This window comes from Littorina saxatilis, linkage group LG12 (genome assembly GCF_037325665.1).
Source record: "Littorina saxatilis isolate snail1 linkage group LG12, US_GU_Lsax_2.0, whole genome shotgun sequence".
In the NCBI taxonomy this organism is placed as follows: Eukaryota; Metazoa; Mollusca; class Gastropoda; order Littorinimorpha; family Littorinidae; genus Littorina; species Littorina saxatilis.
This window is the reverse complement of record NC_090256.1, coordinates 15,326,883-15,345,799: the sequence shown is the minus strand read 5'-3', so window position 1 is coordinate 15,345,799 and position 18,917 is coordinate 15,326,883. Positions and strand designations below refer to the sequence as shown.

The 18,917-nt window shown below is 45.0% G+C and overlaps 1 protein-coding gene across 1 annotated transcript in view; it reads right to left on the bottom strand.

The window, feature by feature from the left end:
- Positions 1-3,260: 3,260 nt before the first annotated feature.
- The window catches only part of LOC138981200 (uncharacterized), a 30,357-nt gene continuing 14,700 nt past the window's right edge, over positions 3,261-18,917 (bottom strand). Inside the window, exons 3-5 of the mRNA XM_070354040.1 lie at positions 9,216-9,391; positions 7,852-8,106; positions 3,261-3,572 (exon numbers count right to left, since the gene is read on the bottom strand). Coding sequence (XP_070210141.1) covers positions 3,261-3,572; positions 7,852-8,106; positions 9,216-9,391 — 743 coding nt within the window. The remainder of the gene's footprint in view (positions 3,573-7,851; positions 8,107-9,215; positions 9,392-18,917) is intronic.

The following is an 18,917-nucleotide window of genomic DNA, read 5'->3' as shown; positions in this document are numbered from 1 at the left end:
GATACAAATAACACATCAGTGAGCTGAACCACACACAACTGAACACAACTACACAATGATACAAATAACACACCAATGAGCTGAACCACACACAACTGAACACAACTACACAATGATACAAATAACACACCAATGAGCTGAACCACACACAACTGAACACAACTACACAAAGCATAATCAGCGCACAGGAGTGGACAGAAGTAGAGAAATTACACAAGACACATAATTGTACCAATTACAGGAAGTGAGCAGAATGATACAGATCACACAGGATCGAACAGAACAGCCCAAGACACACAAGAGTGAACAGAATGATACAGATCACACGGGATCGAACAGAACAGCCCAAGACACACAAGAGTTAACAGAATGATACAGATCACACGGGATCGAACAGAACAGCCCAAGACACACTGACAAGAGTGAACAGAATGATACAGATCACACGGGATCGAACAGAACAGCCCAAGACACACTGACAAGAGTGAACAGAATGATACAGATCACACGGGATCGAACAGAACAGCCCAAGACACACTGACAAGAGTGAACAGAATGATACAGATCACACGGGATCGAACAGAACAGCCCAAGACACACTGACAAGAGTGAACAGAATGATACAGATCACACGGGATCGAACAGAACAGCCCAAGACACACTGATAAGAGTGAACAGAATGACACAAATTACACAGGATCAAACAGAACAACACAACACACATGTATAAGAGTGAACAGAATGACACAAAATACACAGGATTGAAAAACAGATGGACGGCTAACGTTCCAAAATTCACAATCCTAAAACAAGAATGGTAAGTTGTTGGAACGTTTAGTTTATGACAAAGCAAAACTGTACAATCAATCGTTATAATACAAAGAGATTGTAACGTTTCATTTTGTTATGAATTAAACTTTTCAGTAACTAACAATTCTTCCTTTCAGTTATGCGCCGGATCGAACAGAACAGCCCAAGACATAAGAGGGAACAGAATTACACACAGTCATTACGCCGGTGTCACGAACTGAAAACTCTGCCTGAACAATCCTTCTCATTGCAGTCAATGCGCATGCGCTAACATGGGGAGATTAATCAGGTCGTGAACAACCTAACCCTAACCCTAACCCTAACCCTAATCCTAACCCCAACCCATGGTTCGTTCGGTCAAAGCCGGGTCGCATTTTTTAAGTCCAAGATTGGCGCATGCGCATTGACCGCAATGAGAAGGATTGTTCAACAGAGGTTTCAGTTCGTGACACCGGATTGGGCTGGACTACATACAATACACAGGAGTGAAGATAATTATACACATTACACAAGGAAACAAAACTAAAAAATAGAAACAGAAAAGAATAGTAATGCACAAAATATACACAGGATTACGCAAATAACACTGGAGTGAACAACACTCCACCTTGTTACAAGGTAGTGAACACCTTTCAGTTCGCCATGCCAAACACTTCCTAGAAACAACTCATACATTGATAAATGTCATATTGCTTTGAACAGTACACAACAATAAATACAGTCCAAATGTAAAAGTGCACACACACTTCGGCATGACAGCCCACATCAGTGCACATCACCATGACATGTCATGTCATTGCACTACAATGTTGACACCAAGTTGACAGCGTTCCACAAGTGACAGTGGCACTGACACAGCTTCAGACACTGTTTGTGTTGTGTCCATGAATCAGTGAACTGTTGCTGTCGTTTGCAGGACCACGTACAGAGGTTTGAAATAATATTGCCTGAATATTTCGCATCTCAAAAATAATAAACCTCGTGTGTTCTGCACCATACTAACACATAATTATTATCTGTTTCTGGCATTTCAACAGGCTGTCTCACAACCCTTACACTTTATCTTTTTCTGGCAGCCACGACCTACTACAGCCTACACCTACAGAACTCATTTCTCTTTCCATCAGCTGTTTCTTCTTCTTCAGCGTTCGACGGTTGTGTCACTTCAGTAGTTAGGCCTGCTGATGTTATGAACTGGCAAGTTCGGCGCAGGTCTTCCACAGTTCCCCACAGTTCTAGAGTTGTGGTTTAATCGGGTTTGAATAAAACATTGTAGTCAATGTTGGTTGAATATGGACCATTATCGTCTTGTTCTTGCTTGCGTCCATGTTTTTTCTTAAGTTTTTTTTTTTAATTGCTTGTCACTTTTGTTGTTTGCTTGTTGTTGTTTGTTGTTGCTTGTTGTTGTTGATGTTGATGTTGTTGTTTGTATTGTTGTTGTAAGGAACGATCCTTCATTTTCACACACTAACACAGTCTGCCAACCACTTCGCTTCGTGTGCTAATGCTTTCATGTTTCTTGTAATGTTGTGACAGTTCGTCACTTTGCTTTCCTCGTGCAGAAATCGTTTGATTTCGGTACACATTGTAGGAATGAGATCTCCTGTTTCACACGTAAACACAGTCTGCCAACCAGTTCTCTCTAGAGTTTGATGTTTCTATTTGCCGTGCCTTTTCCGACAGTTTGCTTTCCTTGTGCAAAACGTCTGGTGCGTAGTGCAACTGTGTCACACAGTACAGCTATGCTCATGTACAAAACCACGTTTTGCTGGGGGCTACAACACGCAATACGAAACACTTGTACAGTCACAGTCTATCCCCCCCAACAACCCCCCCCCCCCCCCTCACCCCGCCCTCCTACTTTCCAGCCCTCCACGTATACACACGATATTGCTTTCTGACGTTGGTAATTGTGAAGAAGGGTTTTACATAAAACGTAAAAACATCTTTTCTTCTGAGGAATAAAACAACATCCACGGATAAAGCGTACATTTGTCTTCTTCTATACATCTGTACATTGTACAGTATTACACTGACACACAACGCTTCGCCTGTTTATGTGTAAAGAAACACACTAAGGTTGTTGAACACAATACTTGCTTTCTACACTAACACTGAGAAACACAGATTATATATCACCACACCTACTCAGCTTCCACCGACTCACAACAACACACAACGAGGTATAAAAGTTGACCACTCGCTTTTGGTCTATCACGCTTCAGTCCTGTCTTTTATGTTGGGAGTTTCTTTCTTTATTTGGTGTTTAACGTCGTTTTCAACCACGAAGGTTATATCGCGACGAATGTTGGGAGTAAACTGAATCGTTCATTGGTCAGCCCTTGCTTGGAACCTCCATCGTCATAGTCATCGTCATTATCGTCTTCAGTCGTTGTCGTTGTGGAGGAAAGCAGCATATGAGGCCCTGAGGTTCTCTCGCAGTTCACCCCTCACTGCGACCCTCCGTCATCATCATCATCATCATCATCATCATCATCATCATCATCATCATCATCATCATCATCATCGTCTTCGTCGTCGTCGTTGCCGCTGTGGAGGAAAGCAGCATCAGAAGCCCTGAGGATCTCACGGAGCCAGACGGCGGTGGGCAGGTTCTGACAGCCATAGTAGTTCTGTCGCAGCTCACGGTTGCTGAATGGGGGTCGCACGTGGCAGGGGGCCCCGAAAATGGTGGTTCGAACCCTGCCCTCCTCCCCTTCCCCCATTCTGGGGTTGGACTGCTGGACCGCTGCGCGGCTCGCCTGTACAGAGGACATGGGTAAACAGCGTTGGTTGTTTTTTTCTCAGAAAATAATGTTAGTTCTATCATACACTGAATGTAATGTGCATTTACTTTCTTTTTGCACACCCCCTTCACCGGCCTGTGGCAGAGCCTTTCGTTGTCTTACTTCTTTGTTCTTCTAAATAAAAAGAAAACACACCAGTCAGTAACCAGGTTAGGTCAGTTTAAATCAATATTTCGGCATGTAACTGCCTTCTTCGGGATGGTATGAAAAGAATGGAATGACGGCACGTGATATATTCTTTTTTCTTCTTCTTTTTTCAAAACTTGAATGTATTGTGGTAAACTGGGAATCGAGACGGTTGTGTATGTGTATGTGTATGTGTGTGCCGGAATGTGTGTGTGTGTGTGTGTGTGTGTGTGTGTGTGTGTGTGTGTGTGTGTGTGTGTATGTATGTGTATGTGTGTGTGTGTGTGTGTGTGTGTGTGTGTGTGTGTACGATATGTATGTGTATGTGTGTCAGTGTGTGTGTGCGTGTGTGTGTGTGTGTGGGTACCAAACGCACATCACAGGAGAAAGGAGGATTCGTGCACCGACTCCCTGCCTGGTTGCTCGTCCCAACTAAAGGGAGGGAAGCAGCTTTCTCTTCTTTTGGGGGATCATTACACGTTTACGTCCCTTGGTATGGAGACCGCCCACTTCATACTCAACCACCGCGTGAATTTCTGCACAACAGTTGTGCCCATCCACAAAGCCGCTCCCCAACATTACCCACCCCATAGTCAAATTGCAGTGATAACTTGTAGCGCTTTTCATGTCAGCGTCCGACGAACAATGATCGTGCACGCAGGGGAATCGGTAGAGCCTTGCATAGTCACTACTTTTATAATAATAATAATAATAATAACGGGCATTTATAAAGCGCCTTATCAAAAGTTCAAAGCGCGGGACAACAATACATGTATACAAAAATCATACAATCACTGTCAGATTCAAACAACACATCATGCACATCTCACATCCCCAGACTCTATACTAAGGAACTATCCGTAGTGTTGTTGGAACAAGTGAGTTTTCAAATTGGACTTAAAAGATGAAATGGATGGAGAGTGACGTAATTGAAAGGGGAGTGAATTCCATAACTGAGGTCCATAATACGAAAACGTGCGGAAGCCATGAGCCTTGCGTTTAAAGCGACCTTGACAGAGAAGTCGAGCATCATCAGAAGAACGAAGGGTGCGAGAGGGAGTGTAGAGAGAGACCAGTTCAGAAAGATAGGCAGGTGCCGATTCAGAGATGATATTGTAGCAGAAGAAGGCAGCTTTTTGGTGTGCCCTCTTCTTCTTCTTCTTCTTCTTCTTCTTATTCTTCAAAATAATGAGGAAATCCCTGTACAGGGCAACTATCCTCAATGCCTCCATAGCCTGCGCGCGTGATCATCGTTATTCGTCGGACACTGACATGAAAAGCGCTACAACTTAACGCAGCCATATTTAAATAGCGTGTACCCCCGCGGCAAACTGACCATGTGAATGTCTGCAGAACAGGTGTGCGAGTGGTCACCTAGTAGAACTGACCGTGTGAATGTCTGCAGAACAGGTGTGTGAGTGGTCACCTAGTATAGAACTGACCGTGTGAATGTCTGCAGAACCGGTGTGTGAGTGGTCACCTAGTAGAACTGACCGTGTGAATGTCTGCAGAACAGGTGTGTGAGTGGTCACCTAGTAGAACTGACCGTGTGAATGTCTGCAGAACAGGTGTGCGAGTGGTCACCTAGTAGAACTGACCGTGCGAATGTCTGCAGAACAGGTGTGTGAGTGGTCACCTAGTAGAACTGACCGTGTGAATGTCTACAGAACAGGTGTGTGAGTGGTCACCTAGTATAGAACTCACCGCGTACCGTGTGAATGTCTGCAGAACAGGTGTGTGAGTGGTCACCTAGTAGAACTGACCGTGTGAATGTCTGTAGAACAGGTGTGTGAGTGGTCACCTAGTAGAACTGACCGTGTGAATGTCTACAGAACAGGTGTGCGAGTGGTCACCTAGTATAGAACTGACCGTGTGAATGTCTGCAGAACAGGTGTGTGAGTGGTCACCTAGTATAGACCTGACCGTGTGAATGTCTGTAGAACAGGTGTGTGAGTGGTCACCTAGTAGAACTGACCGTGTGAATGTCTGTAGAACAGGTGTGTGAGTGGTCACCTAGTAGAACTGACCGTGTGAATGTCTGTAGAACAGGTGTACGAGTGGTCACCTAGTAGAACTGACCGTGTGAATGTCTGTAGAACAGGTGTGTGAGTGGTCACCTAGTAGAACTGACCGTGTGAATGTCTGCAGAACAGGTGTGCGAGTGGTCACCTAGTAGAACTGACCGTGTGAATGTCTGCAGAACAGGTGTGTGAGTGGTCACCTAGTAGAACTGACCGTGTGAATGTCTGCAGAACAGGTGTGTGAGTTGTCACCTAGTATAGAACTGACCGTGTGAATGTCTGTAGAACAGGTGTGTGAGTGGTCACCTAGTATAGAACTCACCGTGTGAATGTCTGCAGAACAGGTGTGTGAGTGGTCACCTAGTAGAACTCACCGTGTGAATGTCTGCAGAACAGGTGTGTGAGTGGTCACCTAGTAGAACTGACCGTGTGAATGTCTGCAGAACAGGTGTGTGAGTGGTCACCTAGTATAGAACTCACCGTGTGATTGTCTACAGAACAGGTGTGCGAGTGGTCACCTAGTATAGAACTGACCGTGTGAATGTCTGTAGAACAGGTGTGTGAGTGGTCACCTAGTATAGAACTGACCGTGTGAATGTCTGTAGAACAGGTGTGTGAGTGGTCACCTAGTTGAACTGACCGTGTGAATGTCTGCAGAACAGGTGTGTGAGTGGTCACCTAGTAGAACTGACCGTGTGAATGTCTGCAGAACCGGTGTGTGAGTGGTCACCTAGTAGAACTGACCGTGTGAATGTCTGCAGAACAGGTGTGCGAGTGGTCACCTAGTAGAACTCACCGTGTGAATGTCTGCAGAACAGGTGTGTGAGTGGTCACCTAGTAAAGAACTCACCGTGTGAATGTCTACAGAACAGGTGTGCGAGTGGTCACCTAGTATAGAACTGACCGTGTGAATGTCTTCAGAACAGGTGTGTGAGTGATCACCTCTAGTAGAACTGACCGTGTGAATGTCTGCAGAACAGGTGTGTGAGTAGTCACCTAGTATAGAACTCACCGTGTGAATGTCTGCAGAACAGGTGTGTGAGTGATCACCTAGTATAGAACTCACCGAGTGAATGTCTGTAGAACAGGTGTGTGAGTGGTCACCTAGTATAGAACTGACCGTGTGAATGTCTGCAGAACAGGTGTGTGAGTGGTCACCTAGTATAGAACTGACCGTGTGAATGTCTGCAGAACAGGTGTGTGAGTGGTCACCTAGTATAGAACTGACCGTGTGAATGTCTGCAGAACAGGTGTGCGAGTGGTCACCTAGTATAGAACTGACCGTGTGAATGTCTGCAGAACAGGTGTGCGAGTGGTCACCTAGTATAGAACTGACCGTGTGAATGTCTGTAGAACCGGTGTGTGAGTGGTCACCTAGTAGAACTGACCGTGTGAATGTCTGCAGAACAGGTGTGCGAGTGGTCACCTAGTAGAACTGACCGTGTGAATGTCTACAGAACAGGTGTGCGAGTGGTCACCTAGTATAGAACTGACCATGTGAATGTCTGCAGAACAGGTGTGTGAGTGGTCACCTAGTATAGAACTGACCGTGTGAATGTCTGTAGAACAGGTGTGAGTGGTCACCTAGTAGAACTGACCGTGTGAATGTCTGCAGAACCGGTGTGTGAGTGGTCACCTAGTAGAACTGACCGTGTGAATGTCTGCAGAACAGGTGTGTGAGTGGTCACCTAGTATAGAACTGACCGTGTGAATGTCTGCAGAACAGGTGTGTGAGTGGTCACCTAGTATAGAACTCACCGCGTACCGTGTGAATGTCTACAGAACAGGTGTGTGAGTGGTCACCTAGTATAGAACTGACCGTGTGAATGTCTTCAGAACAGGTGTGAGAGTGATCACCTAGTAGAACTGACCATGTGAATGTCTGCAGAACAGGTGTGTGAGTGGTCACCTAGTATAGAACTGACCGTGTGAATGTCTACAGAACAGGTGTGCGAGTGGTCACCTAGTATAGAACTGACCATGTGAATGTCTGCAGAACAGGTGTGCGAGTGGTCACCTAGTATAGAACTGACCGTGTGAATGTCTACAGAACAGGTGTGTGAGTGGTCACCTAGTATAGAACTGACCGTGTGAATGTCTGCAGAACAGGTGTGCGAGTGGTTGGCGGCGGCCCAGAAGCGGGTCAGCTGATCGTCGAAGGAGTACTCGCCACTCTTGCCGCTGGAGAAGACCATGAGGTTCTGATGAGAGGGGGAGTGTCGCAGCGCGTGCACCAGCTCCCCCGAGAAGCTTTGGTCGGCCACCAGGGTCACGTGACGGGCCGCGCAGTGGGCAAGGTCCTCCTTCAGCTCCCGCACTGTGTAGCGCTCTCGGTCGTCCGCCTGATAAAAATCATTGTCATTCAATAAGTATCCTTATTATGCCAAACAAAAATATATCTTGGTTTAGGGTAACATTACCACCAATAAAACACCTTTAAAAACCCACTTTACTGCCAATCTCTGTCCACATGTCAGAGTCATCATCATCATTATAATCTGCATTACCATCACTACCACCAACAACAAGAAGAGCAAACGCTCGATCGAGTCACTTTCGCAGTTCTGAATATTATATGAGGCATCAGATGGACAGGAAGAAATTGCTATTCACAACACAATGAGTCACGTTCACATAAAATTTGAGCCCGGTCACTTTTATAGTTTCCGAGAAAAGCCCAACGTTAAGTTGTGTGTTGCCGAACAGAAAAGGCTAGTTATCTCCCTTGTTTTTCTGATAACGTTCGTAAAAGGCTACAGATGTAAATACTTTGATGTAAAGAATAATCCTACAAAGTTTCAATCACATCCGATGAACTTTGTCAAAGATATAAAATGTCTAATTTTTCCTTTGACGCTGACCTGTGACCTTGAAAAAGGTCAAAGGTCAACGAAACCATCGTTAAAGTGTAGAGGTCATTGGAGGTCACGACTAAACAAAATATGAGCCCGATCGCTTTGATAGTTTCCGAGAAAAGTCCAACGTTAAGGTGGTGTCTACGGACGGCCGGCCGGACGGCCGGCCGGACAGACTAACACTGACCGATTACATAGAGTCACTTTTTCTCAAGTGACTCAAAAAACAGTGCACTGGCCAGTCCATCTATGTCCACATATCATCGTCATCATCATTATCATCTTCATCATCATCTTCAACATCAAACAGTGCACTGACCAGTCCATCTATGTCCACATGTGACCATCGTCATCATCATCATCATCATCATCATCATCATCATCATCATCACCGAAACCACCACCACCACCATAAACAATCCACTGACCAGCTAACTTCTGTCTACATGTTGTCTTCGTCATCGTCATCATCGTCATCATCATCATCATCATCATCATCATCATCATCATCATCATCATCATCATCATCATCATCCACCCGATGCACCATCGTCATCATTATCATCACCACCACCACCATTAAAAAGTACACTGACCAGTCCATTGCCGTCGACGTCCCAGAGCAGGGCAGAGCCGTCACTGCGCGTCGGAGAGTTGAGGTAGATGAACAGAGACTCTGCGCAGTGAGGCGTCACACACAGGCGTCTGATGTGTGTCCGTAACGCTAGCTTCATGGCCGCTGGGTACACCTTCTGGGGAGCCTCGCCTGGTACTGTCACAGACAACATTAAGCATGTGTTAGACACTGAGACAGAGTCACTGTCACAGAGAACATTAGGCAGGTGTTAGACACTGAGACAGAGTCACTGTCACAGACAACATTAGACAGGTGTTAAAAAGACTGAGAGATGGCAGACAGCGTCACACACAGCCGTCTGATGTGAGTCCGTAACGCTAGCTTCATGGCCGCCGCTGGGTTCATCTCAGTTGTGAGGGGTCTCGCCTGGCCCTGGTTCGGACAGACAGACTCGGACAGAGCATAGACCTAAATATAGGTCCCTGGACAGAGGGACGGACAGACACTCGGACAGGCAGGCAGACACCAGGCCAGCCAGCTTTATGCTTCATCTTCCCCTTGTTTGTGTGTGTTGGGTTGGACGTTGGGGGAGGGCAGGGGGTCGTTTAACAATCACGTTTACACACACCACGGTGATCAAATGTGCACCTGAGTTGCTGTATGCAGACAGATGGAAAGACAGACACACTAGTCAGGTTTGGTAGGGATTTATAGGGGTTGTTTGGTTCAGATTCTTCCAAAAGCACCATATTTGGCCCAGAGGTCGCCCATGCCATACTGTTTCCATTTTTGCCGACTGCCAAGACGGGCGCCCCATGGGGCCGCCATATTGGCAAAATCCAATATGGCCGCCGTCCGGGTTACATATTGTTCACTGGTAAAAAAACTAAAAGGGCTAGAATCATGAATGATATCACATTTTAGGTTTTTTTGGGGTCGGGGAATTCGATTCAGATGTTATTTCAATGATCTGTGGTCAAAATTCAATATGGCCGCCATCCGGGTTACTTATCGATCACAGGTAAAAAAACTAAAAGTGCTAGAATCATGAATTATACCACATTTTAGAAGTTTTCGGGGTCGGGGAATCCGATTCAGATGTTATTTCAATGATCTGAAGTCAAGTTTACCCCTCATCGACACTGTAAAAGTCATATTGGTGTCTCATCGTGATCCCAAAAATCCTGTCCCATCATTAGCTGTATGACGCACAAGTTTTATATCTCTCTATACCACAGAAACAATCGTAAGTTTATGTGTAAAACTTTTCCTAAATATAAATGCTAATCAGTTGGGTTTTTTTTCAGGTAACGCCCTTCTTGCATATTTAGGAGCTGATCCGAAACCTGCGACTCAGTCTACTGTACTATATCCTATCGCCGTGAAACAAGATGAGAAATGAAAATTCATTGCGACGACGATCCTACATAATTATAACGGACTAGTAGTACATTGTTGTGTCAAGTGTCAAGCACATAATCTTCTACCAACATTATGAATTGGGAACTCTGCTGTCTTTGTCAAACGGACAAAACCGAGGAAGCCTTGCAAACACCAAAGGAAGAGGGACTTGTATCACTTGAGAGAGATCTAAAAGATTTCATTGCTATCAATGCCAATGATCTTCCTCATGGTATCAATGTAACGATTAGTCAGTTGAATGATGGCTCAGGCATTGCAGCAACTCTTAAGTCGCACAAGGCTTCGTATCACAAACTTTGCAGGAGTTATTGTAGTAGTACTCGTGTCAAACGGGCGAGAGAGAAGTTAGACAAAGAAGCTGGCGAACAGAATAGTCCCAAAAAGCTCAGGTCATCTGTGGAAATTCAGCCTCCGGCCAACATCAAGTGCTGTATAATCTGTGAGAGTGTGGAACAGTCTAATCTCCACAAGGTAGTAACCAATGTAGTAGATGCCAACCTCAAGAGGTGGGCGAAGACCAACAAAAACTTTCAGTTACTTGGCAGACTGGTTACCACAGCATCTGATGCACATGCGGCGGATGCCTATTATCATCATCGTTGTTATGTACTATTGCGAGACTCCGCTGCCTCTGCTGAGCGAAGTGATTTGGTGGGTCCTGCACCTCCGCCCTTCGATACAATCATATGTGCTCAAATTATAGCCCTGATCGAACATTCGGACACCACTTCATTCAAGCTCTCAGAGCTACGTGAGATGTATCAAAAGCTTATGAGTGATCAAGGTCACCCATGCCGAGATAAAAAAGAGCCGCACTCAACTCGTTTCAAGGATCACCTTCTCAACTTCCTACCTGAATGGGCTGAGTTTTCACAGGGAAATAAAGGCATATGCAGCGCCTCGAACGCTTTGTCATAGTCATGTACAGCAAGGGGTGCAGTGCAGCTGATGTCAACACGGCCAGATATCAACTCTTCTCCACTGGATGCAAACTGCTGGAAAAGCTTCCACCTACCCAAGCCGCACTGTTCCAGCATGTAAAGCGAGCGCTACTACAGGCGAGTTTCTACTGGGGTCAGGCCACCTCAATCCAGCAGGAAATTCCTGACTTCAGTGAGTGGGGCTGGCACAAAGATGGCACCAATACCTGGCAACCACTATGGACCACTCTAAGCGACGCTTCATTGGCATGTGCCATTCTCTTGCAATGTGGCTGCCTCAAGGCATGCACGGGAAGGTGCAAATGCAACCGCGCCGGTGTCCGATGCACGGTCCTCTGCAAATGCGAAGGCGGGTGTGTTAATAACGGTGGTGATGACCAGTAGGACTTGTTACTGGAATCATAGAGTGCAAATGCAACAGCGTTAGTGTCCGATGCACGGTCCTCTGAAAATGTGACGGTCCTCTAGCACTGCAAATGCAAAGGCGGGTGTGTTAATAACGGTGGTGATGACCAGTAGGACTTGCTGGAATCATAGAGTGCCAGCCAGAACATATGCATAGTAATAATAATCCTGTATTGAATGCACACAGCGGCAAAAAGTGTCTTGCCACTACAGATGTCTCCGAACTATTTGAATTAAAATTGTTCCTGAATAATCATTGATTTTTTGGTATAATTAGAGGTGTTTGGGATATTTTGGTTCAGATTCTTCCAATAGCACCTTTTTGTGACCTTGAAGGGTAAACTTGACTTCAGATCATTGAAATAACGTCTGAATCGGATTCCCCGACCCCGGAAACCTCTAAAATGTGGTATCAATCATGATTCTAGCACTTTTATTTTTTTTACCTGTGATCGATATGTAACCCGGATGGCGGCCATATTGGATTTTGACCTCAGATCATTGAAATAACATCTGAATCGGATTCCCTGACCCCAAAAAACCCTAAATTGTGATATCATTTATGATTCTAGCATTTTTAGTTTTTTTTACCTGTGATCAATATGTAACCCGGACGGCGGCCATATTGGATTTTGCCAATATGGCGTCCCCATGGGGCGCCCGTCTTGGCAGTCGGCAAAAATGGAAACAGTATGGCATGGGCGACCTCTGGGCCAAATATGGTGCTTTTGGAAGAATCTGAACCAAAATATCCCTACCTACCCTGACTACACAGACAGAAAGCCAACTGTATGTTTGCTGAGTTCATCTTGTGAGGCGGCTTAACATCTTACGCCTAACGCTTCCGATGGCAGATTTATAACAATACAGATTTATTCACCAACAACCGTACACTGTTTTACATTATCCATGGAAGTCAACAGGGCCGGACCCAGGGGGGGGGGGGTTCCAGGGGTTCCGGAACCCCACCCCTGGAAAAAGCATGTACCTTGCTTTGAGTGGGGTTTTTTAGCACCAAAACAATGCTGCTCTTAACCCTCAAAACAAGGCCCAGAATGCACCAGATTGCACAGATTTTCACTGTTTTTCAAAAAATTTCCGGGGGAACATGCCCCCGGACCCCCCTAGTTCGCGCGCCTGCTTTGCAGGCGCGGGCTTGTGGCTTCGCCACTTCGCTGATTTGCCCCCCCAAAAAAGGAGGAACCCCCCCCCCCCCCCTTACAACTCATTTGGTCCGGCCCTGAGTCAAGGATGGACTGGAGCTGATTTGTGCCCCCTTATCATTACCCCTTAGCTTTAAAGCATACGTATGTCGTGTCCAATGTCCACGTTTGTAAGTGTGTGAACACGGTGTTAGGTTTGCCATTGAGCAGATCTGTTAGTGTGTGTGAACACCGTGTTGGGTTCGCCAGTGAGCAGATCTGTGAACACCGTGTTGGGTGTCGCGCGGGGACCGTGTGAAATGTGGAGCCAGAACAGCAGCTCGTTAGCAACACGGTGAATGTGTGGGACTAGCGTGTGCTCGTTATACGCGTCGGGGGATCTTCTCATTAGCTTCATGGGGGAAGGAGGGGAGGGGGGGTGAAGGAGGGGTTGGTTTCTCACAGCTCTCAGTTCCTCTTCCTTTTCACTGGCGCACCTTCTCTCTATCAGTGACTGAGACTGAGATAGGGTAAGCTATATCGTCAATCCCAATCAGGAACACCCACCACTGAGTTCAGTCCTTCTTGCTCCCTTTGTCTTTGTGTCGCTAATAGTAATAGTGCTTCCTAGTCTATGGACCATTTCGAAGCTGGGTTGGGAGAGTGGAGGAAGAGATAGCAGACTCTCTGTTTCAGCGCACCGCGTGACACCGCTTGACGCGTGAATATTTTCTAAATGGTCGCTAGGCGCTATTCCGTACTATGTTCTAATATGAAATTTTACTTGTTATTATAAGGACAGTAAAACTGATCGTTGAGTCATGAGTTAGTCTTTCAGTCTTGGATTCTGAACCTGATTCAGTTGTTCGTTTTAATATAATAATCACATGTAACGGTATCTTCGTATGTATATATCCTCTCCGTATCTTTTGCCCTTAAACTCGTGTTTTTTGCTATTTTTTTTCCTTTTTGTTGTTGTTGTAATGATCCCTTCAACAATGTTATCTATCTCCCGACCTCAAATGTGGATCTATCTGTAATCGGAAATGATAGAGGGGGGAGGGGGGCAGAGACAGTGAAGGCGAGCTCATCAATCATTTTTCACTGCATGAAAAATGATACATTTCAGGCTTTCTTACAACTGTGCATACAAAATGGTATTAGTGTTTGTCAAGGTGTCTGTGTTACTTTTACGTGTTGGTCTTATTCTCCATGCAATCATTCTTCAAGTTATTCGCCACTTCAGGTGTTTGACTGCTGCTGTTATTGCTGCCAGAGAATTGCTTGAATACAAAAAAGTGCCTTGTTGAATTGTTGTCCACAGTCCATGGATTAACTTGAGTTGAACCCTTGGAGGTCATCAAGGGCAGCTGTTTCACGCTGTTACGCTCAGTCTATATTGAAGGCTAGGTGAGAGGGTACGTGGACAGGGGGGGGGGGGGGGGGGGGGATACCGTTGAAAACTCCCAGATGCATCTGAGCATACATCCTCCGTGGGGCTAAGGTTTTGCACTCAGTGCGATGTCAGCCGGTACTCTTTGGCCCCATGCTCAATGGCATTCCTCTCAGCCAATCAGGCGCAGCGTGACAGTCTTTCTGTAGGGTCCCGACCAATCAGGCGCAGCGTACCTGAGGGCTGAAGCGCACGGAAGATTGCAACAAATCTTAATGATGAAACTCGAACGGGGAATCTGCGTGTTGAGCTAGAGGGCCCAACATCAATACTTTCACATGAAGTTTTTCTTCGGCTTTATATTGATCTACTCGGAATTTGTTTTTTGTTTTTGACAACATGATCGAGTGTGTGTGTGTGTGTGCGTGTGTGTGCGTGTGTGTGTGTGTGTGTGTGTGTGAGTGTGTGTGTGTGTGTGTGTGTGTGTGTGTGTGTGTGTGTGTGTGTGCGTGTGTGTGCGTGTGTCTGTGCGTGCACAACGGTTCCGAAATAAATACCCGTCAGATGTTAATGAAACTTGGCATGCGACAGTTGGGTAATACCCGGAAACGTGTTTTTTTCATTTTGTGCGATAAATGTCTTTAAGGACGTCATACCCGGCTTTTTGCAAAAGTTGAGGCGGCATGCACTTACACGACCTCATTTTTCAAGAAAGATTGGCTGATGAGTTTTGAATCGGTTAAAAAAAACAAGACTACGAGTATTACAATGGAAATTACTTCACAATATTTACCCCACAAATATTATGTTATGTAAAAGGAAAGTTGTGGAGGACAATATTTGTTCACACTGTAGTAATAGCGTTGATTATATAGAACACTTTTTTTTTCTTTTGCTCAGTGGTGCTTGAGTTTTGGAAACAAATTGAATTTTATATTTGGGTACATTTAGATAAACAGATAAAGTTAACAGAGCACGAAATCATGTTTGGAGTTAAAAATCGAAAAATGCATGCAACTCCGTTGAAAGAATTAAATTGTATAATTTTGGTTGCTAAATAGTGCAAAAGTAGTTAAAAGAAAATCAAGGCTTCAAAGCCTCTTTTTGTTATATTCGAAAAGCAACTGCAGATCAGAAATATTTATTTTTGATTAAAATGTTCCAAAACAAATATTTAAGAAATTTTTTTTAGAAAAAAATTGTAAATGTTACCTCCACCATCATTAACCCCCTGTCCCACCCCACTCTCTCTCTCTCTCTCTCTCTCTCTCTCTCTCTCTCTCTCTCTCTCTCTCTCTCTCTCTCTCTCTCTCTCTCTCTCTCTCTCTCTTTCTCTCTATCTCTCTCGCTCTCTCTCTCGCTCTCTCTCTCTCTCTCTCTCTCTCTCTCTCTCTCTCTCTCTCTCTCTCTCTCTCTCTCTCTCTCTCTCTCTCTCTCTCTCTCTTTATAATGAATTGTCAGAATGTAGGCTTATACCAAATGAGTGTGGTCAATTATGTAGCTATACATCCGTGGATGCCTTTTATTTGTTTCATGGATTTTAATACTATAGACTTTTTTGAGTGATAAATTTGGCCACAAAAAACAAAAACAAAAACAAAAACAATTTATCTTTCCAACAAATCGTTTGGGTGAAACAATCTCGACTCTGGCTGGACAATAGGATTGCATTTTAGCTCGGTAGCTTGACAATTAAATAACTAGTTTGTTCATTAAAGTTGCAATTAAAATATTTTTTTCACTGAAAGAAAGGTTGTATTGTTCTCTTGATCGTATCCAAAATCCAAAAAGAAAAACAAAAAAACTCATGAAAACCCGTTGTATGCAAATCGAGTTTATTTTGCTTGTGTTACCAAGACAATATGTCGGCGCTGTCTCGGGGCCCGGGGGTTTCAGTCAGCCTATTGAATAGAAGTCTTAGTGGAAAATATGCAGTACATTCAGTTTCATTTTTTAGGGCCCACACTCATTTACTAATTGTATTAATTTCGCTTTACGCGACTTGTTCTAATCTCCGACTGCCGGTGTGACACGCCGTGGATGGTGGCACGCCTAATTTTTTCCACCGCAGGAACAACACCCAATTCGTTCCCCCGCAAGACGAACAACATGGTAGGTGTCTCCAAATTAATGCCTTAAAATAGTAGATAACCAGACTTTCTAGTATTGAAGTTTATATCATACTGTTCGGTACTTTATTTTGCATTGGATCAGCTAGTTGTCTTACCATTTACACTCTCGTGTACTACATAAGAGAAGAAATGTCATCAAAACAAGTCAGAAATACTGTCTCCCACGTTAAAAATGATGAAATAACACAAAGCACGGTCAACAGAAGGGCTTAAATCTTTTTGCTGGTCAAAGTCAAACTACTTGTGGATACTGCTCTTCTTTTTTAAGTTTAAGCTTACCTTAGTTTAGACTCACGATCGGTTCAAAGATCAACAGTGAAATTTGACGGGGTAAGATCCCCCGCAGCTTGGTCAAAAATGCGGGGGACCTTATCTGGTGTCTGCGGGGGACCTTACCCACTGAGAATCGAGTACCACAAAATAACGCTAGATTAGAGCAGCTTATCCACGATGCTGGTGCCCAAAAACGCGCATACAAGGCTGCAAGGTATCGAAGATTAAACTGTGAGTATTAAAATAGTGCTTTTAATGGTAGTTCTAGGTTAATTTGTACGAAATTGAGACCTCTCTGTATAATTTTCACGGACTTCGGTAGAAAATCGAACGCCACTGTTCACGAGTACACAATACAAAATTGCATGCATTTGTTTCTCTTTCTTTCATGGTACAGGACCTGCTTATCTCTCTGAGATGTTATCAAAATATTCAAACCTCTCCTCTCTTCGCTCTGCAACAGATACCAATGTACTTAGTAAACCAAAAAGAAACAGAAAATCAACTAACTATGGATTTGAGAGATCCTTCAAGTACCAGGGACCTCTTGTCTGGGAGAAAATCCCCCGGAGCATTAGGGATTCCCAGTCACCATCTGCCTTTAGAACAGCCCTCAAAACACACATGTTTAAGTTAGACCTCTGAAGGAGATCCCATGATCGGTGAGTCATCGGCGCTGCCACGTGTATTATCTACTAAAGTGTGGCGTTCATGAGGATGTGTATGTGCCTGTGTGTGTTGTACTAGAATAACGTATGCGTACATGGAATGACATTGCGGGTTACCTGAACATTGACAATGACGAAAGAAAGATTGTGTGTGTGAGTGTGTGCGCGCGCGTGTGTGTGTGTGTGTGTGTGTGCGTGTGTGTGTGCGTGCGTGTGTGGGTGCGTGCGTGTGTGGGTGTGTGTGACCATGTTTGAATTTTTTCGGATTTAGTTCTCTTTCCTTGTTTGTATTATGATTGTGTAAGTGTAAAGCGCTCTGGGCTCGTCACCACGAGGTTTACGCGCTATATAAGTAATCGTTATTATTATTATTATTATTAACAAGACATAAATTACATATTATACATATAGCCTAGGCAATTCTGCTTCAGAATATCTATACTTAATAATGTGATTTGCCACAACGTACCTTCACAGGGCAATTCCTTTGCGAGATAACAATTTTGCTTCCGCGTGCGGGGGAACGAATTGGGTGTTGTTCCTGCGGTGGAAAAAACTAGGCGTGCCACCATCCACGGCGTGTTCTAGCTCCTACTGAATCCCTCCCCGCACGCAAGCATGCACTTTTGTACGCCCTGGAATAAAGCTGGGCCCATACTGTGATTGGAGACTGAGTAGAGTGGGAGGAAGAAAACGTAGCTCAGGAAAAATAAACTGGGTGTATCTACCCAGGAAAGGGTAGGAAGCCATCCTGTTATTCTGGACATACAACCCCGGCCCCCCCAAAGAGCGTAGCGTGTTCCACGTGCCGCGTCAACAAGCACTGCGCGCTGCGTCACTGAGTTGTCAGAAACAAGGTGCGTCGGGTCTGCTGTAGGTTGAACTGACACTGTGGTGGGACATGGAACAACATACACTCACTGATCCTCTTTCTCACCCCAATCCTACTGACTTCTAACTGCGAAGAAGCGTGTTTGCTCTCTCTCTCTCTCTCTCTCTCTCTCTCTCTCTCTCTCTCTCTCTCTCTCTCTCTCTCTCTCTCTCTCTCTCTCTCTCTCTCTCTCTCTCTCTCTCTCTCTCTCTCTCTCTCTCTCTCTCTCTCTCTCTCTCTCTCTCTCTCTCTCTCTCTCTCTCTCCCTCCCTCCCTCCCTCCCTCCCTCCCTCCCTCCTCCCTCCCTCCCTCCCTCCCTCCCTCCCTCCCCTAAAAGCTTGGAGAGATGTGTGGTAGGTTACAAGATGGAACGATGCAAGGTAAAAGCTTGGAGAGATGTGTGGTAGTTTACAAGATGGAACGATGCAAGGTAAAAGTTTGGAGAGATGTGTGGTAGGTTACAAGATGGAACGA